At 42.9% G+C, this 20,271-nt stretch overlaps 2 protein-coding genes across 6 annotated transcripts in view; one reads left to right on the top strand and one right to left on the bottom strand.

The window, feature by feature from the left end:
- Positions 1-2,577: 2,577 nt before the first annotated feature.
- On the bottom strand, positions 2,578-19,782 carry MTRF1 (mitochondrial translation release factor 1). Of its 4 annotated transcripts, none has more exons than XM_064408680.1 (10): positions 19,646-19,782; positions 12,501-12,959; positions 9,931-10,022; positions 9,036-9,117; positions 8,718-8,825; positions 8,464-8,636; positions 7,195-7,312; positions 6,066-6,202; positions 4,418-4,516; positions 2,578-2,797 (listed from the first exon to the last, which is right to left on the bottom strand). In XM_064408680.1, the coding sequence occupies exons 2-10, from the start codon at positions 12,934-12,936 to the stop codon at positions 2,678-2,680; spliced, it is 1,365 nt and encodes a 454-aa protein (XP_064264750.1). In that variant the 5' UTR covers positions 12,937-12,959; positions 19,646-19,782; the 3' UTR covers positions 2,578-2,677. The 4 variants fall into 4 exon arrangements, with proteins under 4 accessions (XP_064264750.1, XP_064264748.1, XP_064264747.1 ...); XM_064408678.1 differs by lacking the exon at positions 19,646-19,782 and adding an exon at positions 18,919-19,156; XM_064408677.1 differs by lacking the exon at positions 19,646-19,782 and adding an exon at positions 15,491-15,686.
- The window catches only part of NAA16 (N-alpha-acetyltransferase 16, NatA auxiliary subunit), a 62,451-nt gene continuing 61,645 nt past the window's right edge, over positions 19,466-20,271 (top strand). Inside the window, exon 1 of one of the 2 annotated variants that reach the window (XR_010356080.1) lies at positions 19,466-19,663. Coding sequence is in view for 1 of the 2 variants with exons in the window: in XM_064408672.1 (XP_064264742.1) it covers positions 19,610-19,663 (54 nt within the window). In the remaining variant the exon portion in view is untranslated. The remainder of the gene's footprint in view (positions 19,664-20,271) is intronic. The other variant, XM_064408672.1, reaches the window with a different exon arrangement.

The raw sequence follows: 20,271 nt of genomic DNA on the forward strand, positions 1-20,271 counted from the left end.
GCTGCAGAGCGGTGAAGCTGGTGCCTTGCACGAGCTGTGACCTGGTGTCTGTGGGTAAGGTCCCAGGCAGTGCTGAGGGGAAGCCAGGCAGAGGGTGGTAGTTTATGTTTGCTGTAACACTATTTGACAAGGAAAGCTGCAGGAGAAGGCTGTTTTGAGCAGAGGAACGTCCTCTTGCTCTGTTGTTTGTTTTTTCCCAATAAACTGTTTACCCTTTTCCTCCCCATGCTTTGTTATTGTAATTTTTCCTGCTATTGATTTACTTGCTGAAAGTCCTGACTGCTTATAGGAACCAAAAAGCCCAAGCTGAAATATTCCATCCTGAAAACACCTCAGAAACAGCAGTGTTATGCTGCACACCCTTTCCTTGAGGACAAGTGCCAGGCCACAATCTCTCGGCTCTTACATCCCACAGAAAGGCTGGGGTGGAAGAGCTTAGAATAAAATATGGCTTCAAGTATTTTTTAAGTTTGGAGAAAACACTTTCAAATAACATGTTCTCAGTGAGGAAAAGCAAATATATCTGGTTTTTATAAAGCAGAGCATTGCAGGCAGTGGCCTCCAGTAAAAGTGTTTCCACTCTATCCCAAATGTCATAGCAGTATTTTGCTGACATACACATGTCTATGCAATTGCAGGAAAAGCTTAGGACAAAGACCCTTCAGGATTTCCTGGGTCAAGCTGGCAGAAGGGACTCAGCTTCTAAATTTCAAGACCTGTATTTAGGACATCCAAAACTTAGTAAAGAGGGGAGCTGCTGTCTGCTTTCCCTCTTCTCATCACTCTGCACAAAACCATCAACAAAAAAGGGCTACAGAAGATTAATCAATCACAAATATCCATAAGGTCCTGCAGAAATATCACTGTCTTTCTTCCAGTAAATAAATGAGGCTCGTATTTTTAAGTGTTTCGATAATTTTGCATAGCAAAGAACTTCATAGACACTAACTAATCCTGGAAGTGGAGTCTTATTTTTTAAATTTTTAAAGAAGGTTTTAAGAGAAACTTAGAAATGTTTGAGAGATATAATTAATAAAATTGATTGGTGCGTTTAATTGCATAATGAAAGTGAGCATGGTAATTGGATAACAATGTTAGCTGGATATTCTTCTATTACAGCTGATCATATTAGTTCTTACCAGTCTGTTGGCACTGGAAGAAGTATATGCTCAGCTGCAGATCTTTCTGGAGGGTTCTTTTTCTGCACTGCTTACTGAAAGAAGCCAAAGTCCAAATGAATCCTGAATTGCATGATAATAAGTTTCCTGATTGACTTGCAGAGCAACCAGTCAAGAAAAAAACAAACCAACCAACTCAACTGAAGCCCCAAAGCTTTTGTAATTACAGTGTTGGAAGCAAGAGAGAAATTGCCAGACAAAGCGTGCTGATAAGAACACATAAAAGAATGGGAAAATAACTGCAGAATGGAGGAACAGAGTATAATTTTCCTGCTTTCTTCCTGTTAGAAATTCTGTTTTTCTTAATTCATCTTTTTTCTTAGGTGAATAGTGTTACAATTGTTGCTATATAGACAGTAATAAAAACTACACCCTTTAGAAGAACATTTTCTCACACTGCATCATTCCTGATTACAAAACAAATATGCAAATAAAAATCAACCACAAGGCATAATTTAAATTGCAACAATGAACTGGTTCTTCTCATGCAGTAGACAGTGCAGAGCAGCTTTCCAGCAGAACCCAGGACAAGCAGGATGAAAAGATGCCATGATGTGGGAAGTGCACCCAGCTGAGCAGAGCACCAATCTTTGTGTCACCCTGAGCACGGAGCATTCCTGAGTCAGGCATACAAGGAGCGCCTGCCAGCGCCGCACACGTGCAGGGCAAAACATCAGCACGAGTCCTGCCAAAGCCAGGGGTGCCCTGTAGACACCTGGATCCCCTCAAGGACAGGCAAAGGCAGACATTCCCAAAGAGAGGAGCTTAATTCCAGAGCTACCTGGTTTGTTGAAATGCATCTGCAGTATGGACTCATTTTCTCTGCCAGGAGGCAAGGAGCTGCCTGTTATCTCATAAATTTAATTGAAAACTAGAGCACATTCTTCTACACTGCAGCACATGGGCCAGTCCCACCACAAGCTGACCCAAGAGTTCCTGGGAGACATTTAACAGGTTTCTCTTACAACATTCTGGCCCCTTCACTCCCTTTGCTTTTGAATATTTACTCTAAAAAAAAATAAAGCATCTTAATACTAAGTTATTTCTAAGGTACTTAATTCAGGCAGTTCACACAATAAGTGGAAAAAAATTAATAGTATTCAGGAGGCAAGATTCTAGACTATGTTAGGGGAGCTCAGTTTCTTTCACCTGGAGAGAAACATCTCCCACCACCAAATAAAAAGTGCACTATGTGGTATTTATTGTGCTCCACCACCACAATTCCGTGCCTTTCCAGTGTGATACTGTCAAGAGAAGGATCAGCTTAACAAAGCCCAGCTGCCAAGACAAGAGGAGTGTGCATACAGAACTCCAAGCTGATGCTTTTCTGCCAGGGCTGCTGCAATAAATTCAACCCACTTGCACCAAGATACAAAAAGAATAGTATCACACCCTGAAAAACAGAGTAATAGGTTTTAATCAACATATCATCTAACAAACACATCTGTTTTATTCAATTACCAAACACAACAATTCTGTTTTAATTCTCCTTGAGGTCTTCAGCCTCCTCCTTCTAAAGCCTGCAAATTTTCTAGATATTGGGTGACAGCCTCTATTTCTGCAAACTCCAGTAGTCTGTTGATTAGCTTATCCAGTGCTTCTTTCCCACTTAGAATTTCCTATAAAAAAAAGCAGACAAAAGTATTACTGACTGTTCTTCAGCATTATTCTGAAACACCAACTACTCAAACCCCTGAAATGCACTTTGCCTGCAGTCCCTCCACTTGCTCATCCTTGCAGGTCCCTTACACGTGAAAGCAGCAGTTGTGGACAGCAGCAGGACATCAGCTGCCTGCCTGTGCAAGGCACATGGATTCTGGCAGCAATAAAAGCAGCTACTGCCTTGATTTCATGTAACCCATGTACCTACATGAAAATTCCCTGCAAGAACAATCAAGGATTGAAGAACCTCATTCAAATACTGTTGGCCACAGCAAGAGTGAGGCTGTTTTGCAAGCAAAGCTCAACTAACTTTTGTCAGACACTTTATGGTTTCAGTTTCACTCAAGAAAGATCCAAACACTAAGGAACTGACTAACAAAAGCCACTTTTATGCAATCATGGAACTATTTCCTCTGCCATTAACTATGAGCCATTTCATATTCATGTATGCCCTGCATCCTCTGGAGTTACCCAGGACACCTGTGGGTACAGTTTGAAAAGTGCTTCTCCTTATGCAACAGCACTTAGAGCAAACTGGATACCTAAGCCAAAATATTGAGGGCTCACCCTAAACTTTGTTTTTCATAAATTAATTTTTTAAAAATCCATTATTAAGGGTCTTTTCCCATTGTAAAAAAACCCCAATAAACAGAATCATAGAATGGCCTGGGTTGGAAGGTACAGGACAGATCATCCAGCTCCAAGCCCCCCCTGCTATGGGCAGGGACAGCTTTCACTAGACCAGGTTGGTCAAAGCCCCATTCAACTCAGCCTTGAACACTTCCAGAGATGAGATACCCACAGCTTCACTGGGCAACCTGCTCCAGTGTCTCTCCACCCTCACAGTAAAGACATTTTTCCTAATATCTAATCTAAACGTACCCTATTTTAGTTTGAAGCCATTCCCCCCTTGTCCTGTCACTACATGGTCTTGTAAAAATCTCCTTCTTTCTTGTAGGCTCCCTTTGAATGCTGGAAGGCTGCAATTAGGTCACCCCAAAGCTGTCTCTTTTCCAGGCTGAACAATCAGTAAGATTCAAGCCATATGCAGATATTTACTCAGACACAGGATGTCAGATAATCTTAAAATTAAAACATTCCAGTTTCAGTTTCTTTTAACTGTGGTCTGCGATGCAAACATAAAAGCTTTTCTCGTTCTTTACTCCAGCATTAGGAGGAGGAAAAAATGGCCTAACAAAAATAAAAAGTCCTTCCTGTCAGGTTTTTGGTTTGGATGTACTATGCTTCAAGAATCTCAAATGTCACTTGCCCAGTTTGGCCAAATGACTCATGGATCTCATTAAGAACTACATGCTTGGTCACTTTCCATTCACATGGTAGGAGAAAAACACACAGAGAAGTAGCAGCCAGTGAGCTACAGCCTGTGCCAGTAATCTCTAAGACTACAAGAAGATAGGAAAGAAAGTTTAAGCTTTCTAAATCTAGTGTTCTGCTAGAGCAAAACTGGCTACTTTCTTCATAGACAGATATCTATATCTTAATTTGTACTCACTAAGTTAGTTTTTTCTTTTTATGGTAAATGTGAGTATCTGAATGCTCTCATAAGGAGCCCTTACCTTGATATTGCGTGCATCATATGAGATCCTGTGGTCAGTCACTCTGTCCTGGGTGAAGTTGTAAGTACGAATCCTCTCTGACTGGGCTCTTGTTCCCAACTGCAGCAAAGCAGGAAAAAAACAAAATCTGATGAGTTTTAAAAAAAACAAATAGTACTCTAGAACAGGATGCTCAAAATAAACTGTAATAGATTAGCCTGTTCCAACTACCAACCTAGTGGTCACTGGCTTGGCATTACTGAACTGTACTGTCTGTGATTCTGTATCACACACCAAGTTTCTACATCCTCCAGCACATTTCTGTTCCCCCTCTGTAGCTGAAAGAACCACACAGCTTTCAAAGGCTGTGTTAGGTACCAAAGCCCTTACTTCAAAAAATATACAAGTGGGGTTTTCTGGGGGGAGAGAGGGCTGTAGCTTCCACACAAAATAACGAAAATAGGCTCCTTTAATAATGGAAGCAGCACAGTCAATGTGTGGCTGTCAGAAAGTAGCACCAAAAGAGACTTAGAGTAAGAAGTGAAGTTACCCTCTAGTGGTGAAGTGTAAGAGTGCAAACAACAATTTTAACTTGAAGCAGAAACCCAAATGTAGCACTGTTGAGATTAAACACCTCACCGAACACTGTGGTCTCCACTAAAATGGAAAATTAAATGCTAAAAAACGCTCAGAGAAACAAATAGGTGTCCGTTTCAGTGGGCTTTGGTGAAAATTTCATCTGCACTCAACACATGTATTTAGAACAGGGAATTTCTTGAATAAATTCCAAAGCATTAGGAAAGGTAATTCACTTTTGACTGATTTTCTACACGTGTCATATAAATGAATATACATATAAATATTTTATGCAGCTTTGAAGGCTCTCAAACTGAAATTAATAACAAAAGATAAATGGCTCACTACTTACAAAGATGGGGTTAATAATCTGCAGGGACAATACACTTAAATCCAACCTGAAATAAGTGACTAAATAGCTGAGCTGGAAAATCTGGAGTACTGAGTAATTCCCTACTTCTGAAGCATTTTTATTCCAATAGATCACTGCTGAAGTTTGAACCACAAATGGGAAAATACTCAAAGAATGGGAAAAGAATGACAGGACATTTCAAGCGAAAAGCACACTTTGCAGCCTAACTTGAGGTAACTCTTCCAGAAGCTGTTTCTTCCTCAAAAGGTTACCTAAACTGTATCAAATAAGCTGCTACTTAATTGCATAGTGGCAGGATTACTCATTTACTTGTTTCTCTCAAAACCTCCTTATGGCCTTAAAATAGTGTCCTTTAGAAACTTCTGAGAATTCCTGATTCTAGTTTTTGTTGAATGTAACTTTTTACTGATGCGCGATTTGTGCAACTCTGGCCTTAACGGGGGCATTCAGCACACGATGTTGAATTTTCCCTTTTGAAAACTTTCAGCCAGTCTTTCTACCCTTCTTTCCAGCCACAGTTGATGTCTCTTTTCATTGCCTGAGAAGTCTACAATGCCATTGCACTGGGCTAAGTAAAGGCAGACTTACCATTTTGAAGCACAAGATTCTCTCCCCTTGTAAGCACCCCTAGTTTAGACACACACTCTCACTTGCTCTGTCCCCTCACCCAAAGAGATGAGAAACAAATCTACAACACAGATCTCAGCACCACTTGCCTACCTGCAGCTTCCTGGCGCTCTGCTCCTGACTGAGCTGCTTTTCAAGCACCTGCTGGTAGAGCTTCGCTCTCAGTGTCCGCAGGGCGATCTCCTTGTTCAGCTGCTGCGACCGCTCCTGCTGGCACTCCACTGCCAGCCCTGCACAGGGCACAGGCACCCCAGAGCCCATCAGGGCACAGAACAAACAAGCTGAATTCATTCTGACACATTAGGCAAATGAAACCTACTGCAGTGCTGGTTTGTAAGGCCTTACACACTGGCTAGAACCATTAGTGCGTTTTAAAACTTGTCACAGCTGCACCGGGCGGGTTTTGTTCTATGCCACAGAAAAGTCAGGGATATTTTAAAATTTCATTAAGCAATCAAGTTTCTGACATTGTAGTAAGAAACTGGGTTCACTCCAATTAGCTGTCATATGTTAAAAATGCAATTTGAACAGCCTACAAGAGCCTGTTTAAAACAGTGTAACACAAGTTTTTAAAATCTTAGTCCAGATAAGCCCTTGGAGACTGGAAAATTCATTATTCTAGGAGAAATGGGTGCCTAATTAACAGTGGTGAGTCTTATTTCCCATGCCTAAAGTGATTCTGCATCTTATGGAGAGAAGCCCACTGAGTTTCAATAAAACAAATCCCAAAAAAGACAGAGTGGTCCTTCCATCAATATACATTTTCCTTTCTATCCAATATATGATAGCATTATCTAGTACTGAATGAAGATCTTCAAGCCTTCTTTTTAATCAGTCATGTAACTACACAGATTCCAGCTAGGCTAAGCATGCCCTTGCTTGCCAGTGGCAATTACTGCTGAAGGTACAGAGCATACAGTACAAATTATTTACATCTTCTTCCCCATCCCTGTCACCCTCCATTTGTTCTTTCATCCTTCAAAGACAGTGTATTCATTAAACCCTCTCTCTGAAGACAGAACTGACATAATCACTGTGCCCCTGGTACACAGCTCCTTTCTCACACTACCAGGCTACAAGAGGGATAGAAACAGAAGGGGCTACTTGTCTTTTTTTATGGTATAAGGCCCAGCCCTGCAAGAGACAACCTGCAGGATCACAAGCTTCCTTTTCAAGATACAGAGTCAGTGTGATTAAGAGTGCAAAGTACAGCCAGACTTACCTGTAGGAAGGTGCACAATCCTCACAGCACTATCAGTTTTGTTAACATGTTGCCCTCCTGCTCCTTTGGCTCTGAACGTATCTATACGCAAATCTTTGGGATCCACTTTAACATCAATCTAGAATCAAAGAAAATTACTACTTTCTACTCATTCTAAAAATATTTGGATGTCAGTGACAGTCAGCATTAATAAGAAATGACTTCTTAAAAAATTGCTCCTTTACAACTGCTCTTAAGTAACAATCATAATCATTAAAATTTAAAAAATGCAGTATCAAATATCTCTGAAAAGCAAATGATGCCTTAAAGATTTCACTTCGTTTTTCAAATTCTTACTCCAGGTCCTTCACAAAACAAGGCATGTGTGTTTGTCAAACAAAACACAATCACAGTTTGCAAAACCACTAGCTTTGGCAGAGAGGCTAAGAAATCAGCAAATATTTTAAAACCACTTCTAAACGGCAGTGCAAGGATCTTGTTCATGAGTCAAACCTGAATGATCCTTGCAACAGTACTTAGAATCATCTGAGGAGAAAACAGGCATATCCACATCTATTCAAGTAAGGACTGCCACACTGGAAATAGGAGGCCATGATGACCTGGACCATAGTTTGAGCTCAGTGGATGGGAAAGGAACATTCAGATCTGATCAATGTTGCAAGTAAAGTATAATGAAGAAGCAGGAGAAAGTGCAGGAAAAGCCTACAGGATCTGGTTTTGTTTATTTTTTTGTGTAAAATGGTGGTCTAAGTGAGAACTGTTCATATCTGTGAGATCTCAGACAGACTAGCCAACACATTCAAAGGAGACTGTCCCTGATTTACCAGAGAACGGCACCAATAATTTACATGAAACAAAAAAAATCAAAAGGATGTACAGAATCCCATCACTATGAACACTGAGTATTTTCTTGGATATATTCTGTGTCTTAGTATGTGATGTAATTTAAAATTGGCTTACTCACAGCAGTGAGCCTTGTCAGTGTTGGGGCTGGAACACTTAAAAGAAATAATCACCCACTTACATGCCATTTCAGGCAACATCAAATCTATGCAAAGTTGCTTCTGATGATCCATTTATACACGTAAAGTACAAAGCCAAGGACTATCACCTCCCAGTCAGAGCACTGTGTTTCATTTGCTGAGACTTGCATGAAGCACTTGGTTATCAGTGAAATCCCCAAAACAGTAACATGATTTTAAATAACACCTACATTAATGCCAAAATGGGTGAGCAGGGTTCACCTTACCAAACCAATGAACAGTTTACCTCCTCTGGCTGAGGGAGGACAATGACTGACATTGTCCCAGTGTGAATACGCTGCATTCTTGATGACATGCCCGTCTCAGGGATTCGCTGGACTCGGTGAGTCCCTCCTTCATATTTCAGATGCCTGTAGACATTCTCTCCTGAAATACGAGCAGCAGCATGATGCAAGCCTCCTGGAGAGACAAATAGTGTATGACAAATACAGCAGAGAAACTGTATTCTGTTGTCTTGGAATCTCTGAAGAACTGCTGTACCTATCTCAGCCGGCGTATAGTTCACAATGTCAAAGGTCCAACGTTTGTAGTCGGCGTAGCTCTGGTACATGTCAAACATTTCTTTAGTGAACTGTTGGCAGATGTCCCCTAAAAATTAAAAGGCATTACCACATAAACAGCACTTTTTAGATTTATCTGCAACTCTAACCCCAGTCATTAGGCAGGTTAATGCTAATCTTTAGAAAGTATTACTTTATGCCAGTAAAGTATAAAAAAAGCTTTAAGAATAAACCATAAGAGTTTTAATGGTGTTGGATGGAGGTTGGAAGTAATCTTCACTGCAGGGGCTTTGCTGACCTCCAGTTGTTCTGCCAGCTGTCACTTCTAATATGACAGGACTTCTATCATATTTTTCCTTTGGCACTAGAAGCTGGAAAAGCTGAAAAAAAAAAATAGAATGCCATTATCTCTGTCATGACCCTGGATCTTCTCTTAATCAAATTTACAGCCACACTTCACAATTGCCACAGCCTGAGTACACACAACCACTGCCTTCCTTTGACAAGCTAGTTAAGTAGGACTAAAAGCTGTCCAATGACCATTGCAACTCAGTGCAATCAGTGTGGAAATGCAACATGCTAGCGCATCCACATGAAAGCGAGATGAAAGTCCAGTCCTGCCAAGTCAGGTGCCAGGCCACTCACCCCAGCCCCAGCTACCTATGAAGACAAAGTTATTAACTAACCCAGCCAATCTTTACAATAATCTTATTTTTCAGAAAGTCACATTTCGTATTATTTCAGTCTGAGTATAGAAATGAGCCCAAACACAGTGGTCTCCACTGAATTGTTTCAACTTCTTTGCTTTTATTTTCCCCACTCATGGGATGCTGTCAGCTGAAGAGAAAATGAAGGACTGCAAGTTCTAATCAGAAATCCCTCAAGAGCGCATGGTCCACTACCACAGTTACTAGGATGTTATGTCAACTCTCAGTAGCACAGACTTTTTTAATCCCCTTCAGCATTTGAAGACAGACAAGCAAGCAAGAGAAATTACTCAATCATCTCCTAAGACACAATTGTCACTAAGAAGCTCATTAATAATTAATGTTGCCACTTCTTATCAGGGAGAATACAGAAGCTGGACTTCTGTTTCATTAAACTCAAGTGTCTGAATCTATTAATAAGATCATAGAGGAAAGCTTTTCTGACATCTTTATTTTCAAAGCTGTAAAATTTTACCTCAGGCTCACCTTTCTGCACGACATGTTCATTTTTCTATCCAAGCTTTCCTTCTCTTCTAAGGCAAGCTCTAGAAGTTGTTTCTCATCTCTGCTGCCTAGTTCTAAATTCGAACAAGAGGAATACATGTTAGCCAATCTCACCTAGAGCAAATTGTAACACAGCTGTCCAAAGACATGCACTGCAGCTCAGAAAAGCTTGTAGTGTTTTGCCAGCATAAGATACTCAAATAAGAGCAGCCCAAGCTAGGATACACATTGGTAACTCAATGACCATATTTTCCAGGTGTGCTAGAAGGAGCAGCAGATATTTTACCCGTGATTAGACTGCTCTATCCCACATTTTAGAGCTTACTAACAAACTACGACACATTCTCAGGTAAAGCTCACAGAAGCTCCAAGCCTTTTCTGCTATGGAGGCTCCAGCTCACAGTAACAAAAAACATTGATCAGTTAGCAATGGATTATAGAAAGCAGAAACTTGGAAGACAGTTGGAGACAAGTGGAAAATCTGTCACTGCTGAAACAGGGAAACCCCTCTCCTTTTCACCTTTCTACTTTTCTACATCTTTTCACTTTTCTACTCACCAGAAAGTGAAACAGTTCAACTCACTGAAATTAAAAAGCACACGTTTTTACCATGCCAAGTTGGACTAGATTTAAATTACAACTGGACAATTACCAACACAAATGAGGAGGGAATGGCTGAAGCCAGCTTTGAGCAGCTGTGAGTAAGAATGAGGGATCAAAGCAAAAAAGAGAAGGTGAAAACCTTCTGCCTTGTGGCCAGCATGGAAACAATAGGTTTGTCTCAGATGCAGCATAAACCTGGACTCTCAATTGCTTCTAGCTGGTCCAAAAAGTATTGATCAGTTAGATAAACAGCATCAAATTAACTACTGTCAACAGTCTGGTGGTGACCAGTGAGCTTAAGGTTCAAAGGATTGGTATCCCATTCCTACCTCCCTTCAAAACAGAATTCACTTAACCTACCTTGTGACTCACGTCACCAGAGGGAAACTGGGAAATATTTTTCTGCTTCACTGAGTGTTGCAAATATAAAATCCTACAATTGTCAGGAATTCAGGTAGTAGAGAGAAGAGGGTCAATTAGGGAGCTAAGTGGAAAACAGTGAATAGCCAAAGGAAGGGGATGTCTGTGTTTTAACTTGGCAACAGGACAAATGGTACAGACAGAATAATGTGGCTCTATTTAATTAATTTACTGGCTGTAATTTTTTACCATTCTTTTCCCTTCTTTCAACTAGACCTCACACCATCTCTCCACATCATAATTTATGGAATTAGAGAAGTCTTCATTATATTCATTTGCTTCAAAAACAGCCTAAGCTGAAATATTGATTTTCCAGTTTTCTTAATACTTTTCAAGAGCATTTATCTTTCAGCATGAAATTTTTGTACCTTGTCTCCTTCACTCTTTCTCCTCTTTTCTCCAGTGAAGAGAATTAGAGAGGGCTGAGGATTAAAACATTTTAAATAAGCACTTTTTTTCCAAAAGCACAAACATATTTTATTTTTAAAAACTAAAGTATACAACTGTTTTCTACCTATCTAAATAAGTTACATTTACATATTTATTTTATTATGTCTCTTACTGTTTTGTCCACACCCCTTGTCTCTCTCTCTGAAAAGCACCATGTCCTCCTCCGTTTACACTGCTGGGTACTGATTTCTCCTATCCTTTGATTTTCCCCTCCTTCACTGCTTTAATGCAAACCCCATTCTCTGCAGGTCAGTGTTTCCCTCTCTTGGCTTAATACTTACCACTGTAGCAGTGGTAAGTATTTACCATTTTTTCCTTCCTACTGTGTGCACCTCCTCACACTTGTAACAATACTGGTGTTTTTTCCCAAATGTTGCACCATTACTTATTTTGTAAATTCTTTTATTTATTCCCTCTGTACTTTCTTATTCCTAAATGGTGCAAAAAACAGTTACAATTTTTAATTCTTTTTTACCACAACTTCTACTGTAGCAGACCACTGAAAAACAGCAGCTTCTTAAACAACCATCATTCTTTATTCCTTAAAGGACTCCCCAAATATTTTCAAAGAAATATTAGCTTTTGCCATTTAAATTGGAAGCTGACAACTCAGAGCCTAATGAAAGTTCATGTCATTTGCTCAATAAATATCACTGAACTGGTCAGGTGGAATCCCATTTTAAATAACACGGCTGAGGTCTGCATCTATCAAAGGTTTTAGCATCGCTAATTTTTTTTCTTCTGTTCGAACTGCTCTCAGTTCAACCAAAAAATAACCTCAAAATTAATGCTTCCCAACTATTTCTGTTAGATGGATATCCCTGAGGTTCCAGACAATCTCTACTCCCCCAAAATTACCATATTAAGACCTCAAACTAAAGTGAGGTGAGATGAAAAACAGAGGGATGTGACTGGATGCAGAAAGCCCTTGCAGCACACAAGCTCCTGGGAGCAGGGAGGACCAGGGAGTGTTCCATGCCTGGCTGAACTTACAAGCTTTTCTCAAAGGCTGGCCAATGACATTTATCACAAGCACAGCTGCTGTTCTGAAGCAAGCAAGTAGACGTGTTTTCCTTTACCTGTGCACATTGCTTCTAACTCCTGAACTTCTCTTTCAGCCTCTTTGATTTCTTGAAATGCAGCTGCAATGGGGGACAGATCGGCACATCTTCTCCTCAGGGTTCTTTGCTCAAAGTCATTTAATGAGTGTGCACTTAACTGATGACTAACCTGCTGGTATTCCTTGCTGAGAGACTCCAGATACTTCTGCACAGCCTCATGCTTCCACAAAGCTTGAGAATCCTGATGGTTTTTCCTGTGCCAACTGTTAAAAGACAGAGTGAATCTAGCTGTGTCCAATAAAGGTTTTGGCCTCCAAAATCCATGGTTGTGCAGTCCCACCATGCAGCCTATCTTCTTTGCAACAGGAGGGAGAAGACAGCTGTCAAGTTGGCTGTGACAGCAGCAATTGGCAAGCAGGCTCTTGAAAAGGCAGACCTTTCGGAAAGGCTTCATTTTGTTTCTTATTTTTCCACCACCTGAAATTAAAAGTTCACAGTACATTGGCCAGTGTTGTTATCTAGAAAAAGAAAGCATTCTAGTTAAAAAACCCCACAACAAACAAACACAAGGACAGTATCAAGCCCATATCCTGGTTTGAGTACACCGACACAAATGCAACTGTCATTGACAAAACTATTCCTGTTTTAGTCCCAGTTTAAACCAGAAGCTCTTATCATTACCATTGTTCTCACTGAGGGTTGGAAAAAGTCTTTTCTCTCCTCTCTCCAAACAGTTTTTTTATACTATGGAAAAGCTCCTGTGGGTGAGGCTTTACTGACAATAGTTTCATTTTGCCATATGTCTCATCAGAAAAATCCAAACATTTCATGCCTTACTGATGAAAGAAAAATGTTGCTGAGAAGACAAATCAATACTAGAGGTAAAGAATTCTATACAGAGAATGTAAGAAATGTCCAGAATTATGTGCCAAATTATATCCACTACCATAAAAGGAGGACATTAGTAGATGACCACACAACATATCAGTCAATAGGACTGCAATGCACTTACAAAAAAAATCACTCACTCATACATGAAAAAGACAGGAGAACTTCTTTATGTGCTTTATGTCCCCTGCATACTCCTTACTGTGATGTATTTACACTTAAACAACGTAATATTTTCCATCCAAAAAGTGAGTAAGAAGCAGGTACTCTGAAATACAACTCCAATATTTATCTGAGACATTTGGCCTACAGTTTTATAAAACCCAGGCTCCCCTTAGCTGCTCTATGAAAGATCATTTCCTCTTATACCATCAACATTGCAAACTATGTTATGAATTACTACTGTGCTCTATAATTTTAAACTGGAGTGCAAGACTCTACCAGGAAGACAACATTGAGATCACACTTAGTCTAGGGCTACTCCCACAGAAAAGGTTTAACATACAAAGAAGCATTTTTAGTAACCCTGCCAGTGCCATGGTCCCATCTGCCCACTGATTTCTACAAAAAAGTGGATTCTGAGAAAATAAGAGCATGAACCTTTTTGCAACAAGATCCAGAAACACACATTTCAGTTTCCTGACAAAATTATTTTTTACTCATCAGTGACAAGACCTTCTGTGCATCTTCATGCATTTTACTAACAAATTACTGTGACACTCTAACTATTCAACTCACCCGCTGTTCTCACCTATTTACTGTCATACATTTGTCCATAAAGAAGAAAGAGCAATATGCAGTAGAATCAGAAATACTGCATCTTGTCTTAATGCTTGTTTTACTACCTACAGGAGGAGGCAAGGACCTTTATTCTACTTCTGCACCCTCGCCAGATTCCCCAGCCAGCAGCTGCTATCGAATCCACAGCAGCAACTTCAAGGCTGCTTTAACATACAGAAAGCAAATTATACTCCTCCTGGATTGCTATAGTGACTAAAATCAGTTGCAGCAGAGGAATCCTGTTCCCTTCACCAGGAACACAGCAAAAGGCACAAAATCAGGCTCATCATCTATGATCCTAGATTTAGGCATAAGTGGACTCAGTGCCAAGAGACTTAATTCTGCTGATGAATATGGACTTGCTCCAGGATCAGCATGGCCCATTTTTGTTTGGCTAAGTGCTGACCATCATCAACTCAATTTTAAATCATTAATGCTATATTTTATTCCAATAAATTCATTAAACATATTAATTACAACCATCTAGCTAACTTTTACTGGTGTAGTTAAGAAGCAATGTACTCAAATAATAACAAATTTGCTGTATTGCTTTGCCTGAGCTCTCAGAAATAAAATTCTTGGGTTTAAAAGCAAAAAAAAAAAAAAGAAAGAAAAAATAATGAAATAAATGAAATAACACAGACCTTCAAGCCTTCAAGGAAGTCAGAAGCTTCAAAATAATTTTGTTGTTATGTTAAATAAAAAAGGCATCTCCTTCTCAGAAGGGGGCTGCCACACCTTATTTGCATAAACAGCCATATAACTTTTACGGAGCTATAAGCATTAGAAGACCTATTAATTGATCTCTAAACCAGATTTTAATAACTTTTAAATGTGATTAAAACTACCTCGTGCACACCACAAATCGAAAACCAGTACGCAAAAGTGACAACTGTAATTGCCCAATTAAAATAATAATTTTTAAAAAACAATTTCAAGACAGGAAAGAGCTCTCAATCTTGCCAACTCTTTCAGAGGTTACAAACATAAAATGCGTTTGTAACAACCAAGGATGCGACCGGCGCCACGCAGCAGCACTCAGGCACACAGGAACTGGCAGGTGCCGGCAGGAGGAGGCACTCCAGGGCCGCCCCACTGGATCAGGAGCAGCCCGAGCCGCGGGAGCACGTCCCGCACACCTCTGCCTCCACCACGGCCCCGCAGCAGAGCCCCCGAGAGCCGCTGCGGGGCTCACGGGGCAGGGAGGGAGAGGCGGGAGCGGGCAGGGACGGGAGCGGGCAGGGACAGGAGCGGGCAGGGAGAGGCGGGAGCAGCGGCGGGGCGGGGGCTGCGCTGCCCGCTGCCCGGTGCCCGCTGCCCGGCGGGGCTCCGGCACTCACCGTCCGCATTCCCGGACGCCGCTGGGATCCCGGCCCGGCCCGCGGGCGCGCGGCGGACGGGAAGTGCAGCGCGCGCACTCCCAGTCCCAGCATGCCTGCGGGAAAACGCGCTTCCCGTCCCCCCCGCTGCCCGGGCAGCCCCCGCCCTGCCAATCTGGTAAAAGACTGATTTCAGAGACATCTGAGTAAAATCACATTAAGCTCCACTTTGTGTCAAAGCTCACCATTCAATTCTCTTTAAAATGAATTATTGTTATTCTACTAAAGGCAAACAAAATATTAATAAAAATTACCATTCTGATTCTGATTATGCTAGTTTGCTGCAGCTTCCTCATAAAGTATGCTTTCAAACATATTATTTATGTGGACATTTTAAAAGCTATTATTAAATATTATACCACTACCTCCCTAATTAAAAGTTTAAAAAAAATTTAAGCAACGGGTTTTTATACCTATAACCACCAAAATACCTTTCTTCTCAGCTACTGTCATTCTACAAAATTAAAAAAAAAAAGGTAAAATTTTTGTATTTGGCATGTAAAACATCACTGGGATTTGGCATGGTAAATATTCCAAAAGACTGAAAACAGGACCAATGAATGCATAGGACTGGGATCAAAGCTCAGCGCCTGAATGACAACTAACTGCTTGTTTAGGCCTGAGGACAGCTTCTGGCTCTGCTCAACCCGTGGGTACAGGAGGCAAGGCAGACAGATGGAAAACCACTTCCAGAGAACAGGACCCACCCCAGAGTTGGTCCACAGAAAACAGCACCCTGAAATCTTCCCCAGGCCTGCCTCTTCTTCTACTATGACTTCTGGGGCTCAGTGAAACAAAATAATAAAATTGTACTTGCATTGGTACTCTAAATGTGCAACTTGATACTTAAAAATATTGGGAAGGTCCTCTCTGGGAGGACAACCAAGAACCTAATAACTTGAAAATGCAAGTAGACCTCATGCTCCAAAATTGGTTTAAAAAGAAGAAGGTAGGCCAAGCAAAATCAAATCAGCTTCTACTCCAGCCAGTAATGGTTCTTGCATTAAATCCTCTGATAAAACATGATCATGTTCAGGTTTATTATGCCTTGTGGGTGAATGTTTTAACTTAAGTGCGAAAATAGAGACTGTAACAAAGTCCTGCTCCCTCCCTACCAGGCAGCAGAGCACGCAGGGGCAACACAGCCAAGCCAAGGCTGACCTCTGTGCAGCCAGCAGGGCTGCCAGGGACCATGCACCACAGGACCTGTCCATGCAGCTCATACTCAAAACATGGAAGATACACTCTTTCACTAAGTTTACCCTGTGCTTTTAGGCTGCAGTATGGGAACTGGGTATGAAGGATGTGGAATCTGCTTCTACCCCTCTCACATCAATGGCATAAAACCTGCATGGCTGAAGCAGCAGCTGCTGATGGAGCTGGTGAGGATAAGGGATTTTGGGGCATGGGCTCTTTGGGGCAGGGTGCCATCACCTTCCTGAGCAGCCCAGTGACATTGGCTGCAGAAGGGAAGAGTGGCAGCAGTAAGACAGCTGGGCTCCGGAGCTTCGGGATACACACGGTGGTCCTGTACTTTAAAACCCAGCACTATTAATCTGCCAACTTAGAAACTGGAGGCAAAGGGATGGCTCATCAGACAGAACAGGCTCCAGGCCTTGCAACATGCCTGGCTTGAAGGCAGGTCCATGCCCACGCAGGGGCCCTAACTAGGTTTAGTGGTGTGTGAGCATCTCCCCGCAACTTCCACAGCAGCAAAGTGACACACCCCGCAAAAATAGCAAACTTGTTACCATGTATGTAACACTTCAATATTGTTCTCCCCTTTCAGCCCAAACAGTTCAGACTTCTGCAATCTTTCTGTTTGAAGGAAAAAATGGTGACAGAATCATACGCGTCTTGAATACAGTCCTGTTTATTAACAAAGCCTGTAGAGAGAGCTTTGTTTTGCCCAGCACAGTGGGATTAAATGACAAGAAGTTTTCTTGACTGCGCTCCCAAACCTCACTTTCAGTTGGAGCTCTGCCTTCCCACAAAGCTCATTTCTTTGTTTATTCTCTCCCAGCTAGCCTACAAACGTTTCTTTTATTGCCTCCCTGCTTTCCTTTTCTTGCTGCTTTTAACAGACTTTTAATATGGACACATCTAGATGCAAATTGAACCCCTGCCTCTTATTTGCAATTTTGCCTACTTTCAGACAGCATTCTTTCCAGTGTTTGTACTATCAGGAAACAGAGACCTTTAGCTATCAAGAACAGCCTTATTGCTTCAAATCAAAGGTCCACCTAGCACCACATTTGCCTGACCATTCTCCATGATGCATCGGTTTATCATTCAGTCCAACCAGAGGCATAATAAGTCTTTTGCCATGACAGAAACTAGGGTTCATAGAGTCGAGGCTTCAGCTAGTTGTTAGAAGTGCTGAAGACATGCCATGGTACAAACAGGCTCTGAAAATGATGCTGCAGGGCAAAGCCAAGCTGCCATCCCTCTCAGTAATACTCCTGCTTTGTAAAAATTGGATACCCAATGCAGCACTATTACAGCATATAGCAGAAAGAACAATAAATTGGGTACTGCATGTGGAAAACACATACTGTCATTAGTGACCCTGCTGACATCATTAGAAGCATGCCAGAACAAAAAAGTGAGAAATAAACACAATAGAGATAATCCTTATGACAGACCATACATCTAGAGAGATTAACAAAACACTGTGGTAACCAACAACCATTCACTAAAAGTGTCCATAACCTGATGGCTCAGCTATAAAGAACCATATCAAAACATATACTTTATATATATATTTTTTTTTTAATTTTTTTTTTTTTTACTTATTAGTCTTCAAGTTATTAGGCTGACATGCAGGTTACTCTCTTCCAAGAAATTGTCTACTGTCTTGTTCCCTCTGTTAGCCAGAAAGGAAAGCAGCTATCATGTCATCAGCTTCAGCAAGGCTTATGTCAAGTCAAGGACATGCTGCTTGGGAACTTCAGTCTCATAGCCATCTGCTCACCGAGTACCAAATAAAATATATTAAGAATATATTAAGTGCACAGACTTTCTAATTGGCTTTTGTGAGTTTCTGTTTCACACACACTTGCTTTACTTGGGGATATCGATCATCATCTGCGACTGTAGGTGGGTAGCCATATCATTACAGAACTAAGATACTTTGAAATAAATGCCAAAATATAATTAATATTTTAAAGGTTAATTATATAAACAGAGATTTTAATTGCAGTCGCCTAGTTGGTTTTACCCATAAGATGGTCTTTTTATTCGGTTGTAACCTTGACAGTTTAACCAATTTTCCTTCTAAGTAATGCCCTAGGCTATGTAGTTTTAGCACTCCTGGTTGTTGGTGGTTTTGGCTTGGTTTTGTTTATAAGAATGATTTTTGGGAATAACAAGAAAAAAAAAATAAAGACCTTAGACCTCCTTCGGTGAAGGAGCCAAGCGGTGAAAAAACGCCGCTGTTCTGTGGACGCACGATGGTGTCGGCAAGTTTTACATAACCAACTGCTGAAAATGCCTTAATGCGACGGGGGCCGTCCCCGCTTGCTCAAAGCCTGCCTTGCCAAGTTTGCTGTTGTTTCCTTAAATACCAGCCAGGGCACTGCAAGCCCGCAGCGCCTCTCCGAGCCCCGCCGCCGACAAAGGCTGCGCTCCTTCCCAACGCCGCCTCCCTCCCAGGCTTGCGGGCAGCCTGGCTCCCCGAAGCGGCCGTTTGAGCGCCGGGAGCAGAGCGCTTCAGCCGCCACGCCGGGAATCGCGCAGGGAATCACGGAGGGAATCCTCGCTCCGTGCCCTGGGGCCGGCCGGGCGGAGGGGGTGTCTGTGAGGGGGAGCGGCACCGCGCCTGCGCCGAGGGGACCCCGGCGGCCATTTTGCAGCGTCAGGCGGGCTGCGAGGCGCCCCGGCAGCTGCGCAGAGGGGCCCGGGGGAGCCGGCGGGGAGGGCGGGCGGCGCAGGGCTATGAGTTAAAGTGCCGCCGCCCCGCCGAGTTCGGGCTTTTCCTCCCCGGCGTTCCCCCCTCCTCCCGTCCCTCGTACCGACAGCCGCCCCTCCTGGGCTGCCCCCACCCCCGCCAGCCGTGCCTGTCCCAGGGCCGCCCGCGCCATGCCGTCCGTGCCGCTGCCGCCCAAGGAGAGCAACCTCTTCAAGCGGATCCTGGTGAGCCACCGGCCCCGCTCCTCTCTCCTCCTCCCGCCGCCGCTTCTCCCTCCTCTTCCCTCTGGCTCGCCGGCCTCGCTCGGTGCCCTCCGGGTCACTTCGCCCGCCGCCGGAGTTGGCCCCGGCTGAGCGCACACGGATGCGGCGGCCGCGCTCGCCGGGGGGAGCCGGGCTGCCGTCGCCTCTTCGCCCCGGTTCGTCCCCGCTTCCTTCCTTCCTTTGTCTGGGGCCCGCCGAGCAGGCCGGGCGAGCCGCCCCTGCTCGTGTTGGCGGCCGGGAAGGGCTGGTGTGGCCCCCGGCCGGGGGAGGGCGGGAAGGAGGGAGGGAGCCAGGCAGCCTCCCCGGGCCGCCGAGCGCCTTCCTCCCGCCCGCCGCGGGCACTGCGGGCCGGCCGGGGCTGCGCCGCCGCTGCCCTGCCCGCGCTGCGCGCAGGGAGAGGAGCTCGGAGCGCGGCGCGAGTGGAGCAGTGTGTGCTGGTGCTTGGTTGATTGCCATCTGCGCCTCATTTCCAGCGAGAGCTTCGGCTTTGGTGTAGGGGCCGGGTTAAAAGTAGTTCGCTCGCTCAGCAGTTTTGAGTGTAGTTGAAGACGTGTGGTGGAATGAAGTAT

The sequence above is a fragment of the Passer domesticus genome, chromosome 2 (genome assembly GCF_036417665.1).
Source record: "Passer domesticus isolate bPasDom1 chromosome 2, bPasDom1.hap1, whole genome shotgun sequence".
Classification (NCBI taxonomy): domain Eukaryota; kingdom Metazoa; phylum Chordata; class Aves; order Passeriformes; family Passeridae; genus Passer; species Passer domesticus.